Source organism: Terrapene carolina, unplaced genomic scaffold (assembly GCF_002925995.2).
Source record: "Terrapene carolina triunguis isolate 2854851 unplaced genomic scaffold, T_m_triunguis-2.0 Scaffold20879, whole genome shotgun sequence".
NCBI lineage: Eukaryota > Metazoa > Chordata > Testudines > Emydidae > Terrapene > Terrapene triunguis.
The window spans coordinates 624-1,849 of record NW_020685230.1 but is presented as its reverse complement, the minus strand read 5'-3'; the positions used below and the strand labels follow the sequence as shown (position 1 = coordinate 1,849).

The window sequence follows — 1,226 nt, the reverse complement described above, 5'->3', positions numbered from 1 at the left end:
CTCACCTCGTCCTTGCAGCGCAGGAAGGTGTGGTATTTGTAGTGATGGAGGGAATGGTACAGGGTGAAGAAAAACGACTTTTCCACGTCGACCTTGAACTCCTGAGGGGGCGAAAGGGGGGAGGGTCAGTCGGGGGCTCCAGCCCCTCCCCCCGCCAGCCCCCCCACCCCCCGCCGCAGCCCCCCGCCCCCCCGCACCCACCTGGGGTTTGGACACGCTCTTCTTCAGCTTGTTGAGGGTCTTGCGGTTGTAGGGCTCCCCCGCGGGGCGCAGCCTCACCAGCGCCTCGCCCGGCTCCGCCTGCAGCTGGGGGAAGGTGTGCAGCGCCTCCTGGGGAGGACGGGGGTCACAGCAGGATGGCGGGGGGGCGCTTCCTGCACATGGCGCCTAGGTTACAGGGTCCCCCCCCCCGGCCCCACAGGTGCAAAGAACCCAATCCCCCCCCCGCCAGCCCCCTGGCCCCCCCCGCGCCCCCCCCCCAGCCCCAGGGCCCCCCCAGACTTCCCCAGCCAGCCCCAGGGCCCCCCCGTGCCCCACCCAGCCCCCCCGTGCCCCCTACCTGCAGCGCCGGGTGCAGCGACACCCGCTTCAGGACTTTCTTCTTGTGGTCGTTCAGGATCCCATCGATTTTGCGCATGGGGGGCAGGTACAGCTCGTCTGGGGGGGGGCAAAGGGCAAAGGTCACTGGCCATCATGTCCCCCCAGAATCGGCCATGTGGCCACCCTGGGCTCAGCCCCCCCTCCCCCCCCACCAGCTCCAATGGAGCAGCCAGTAACCCCCCCCGAATGGGGGACACGTACCCCTCCCGCAGCTGTGTGCGCGCACGGGGCACGGCAGATTCCCCGCTTGCCTGGCTGGGGGAAGAGAGGGGCAGGCCCCCAGGTGTGGGGGGGAAGCGGGGGGGGTCCTCCAGCCATGGGGGGGAAGCGAGGGGGGGGTACCCACCGTTGGTGTCCTCCAGGGCTTGGATCATGTCGGGGTCGAGGGCTGTGCTGACCAGCATCTCCACGTAGCTCCGGTACATCTCCTTCATCGCCCGCGTGCTCAACACCCGGCCCATCGGCACCCGCTCTGGGGGGGGCACAGATGTGAAGGGGGGGGGCCAGGCCATGTCCCATGGCCAGCCCCCCCTTTATACCTCCACACCACACAGAGCTTCCCCCCACCGGCATCCCCCCAGCACACCAGCTCCTACCCCAGGGACCAGCCCCCACTCTGGTCCAGA

The 1,226-nt window shown here is 69.7% G+C and overlaps 1 protein-coding gene across 1 annotated transcript; it reads right to left on the bottom strand.

The window, feature by feature from the left end:
• Positions 1-3: 3 nt before the first annotated feature.
• On the bottom strand, positions 4-1,112 carry LOC112124030 (proline-rich protein 12-like; the record flags this gene model as incomplete). Its single annotated transcript, XM_026661986.2, has 4 exons — positions 947-1,112; positions 560-657; positions 202-330; positions 4-101 (listed from the first exon to the last, which is right to left on the bottom strand). Coding segments are annotated over exons 1-4 (491 nt in total), but the record flags the coding sequence as incomplete, so codon positions are not given.
• Positions 1,113-1,226: the final 114 nt, after the last annotated feature.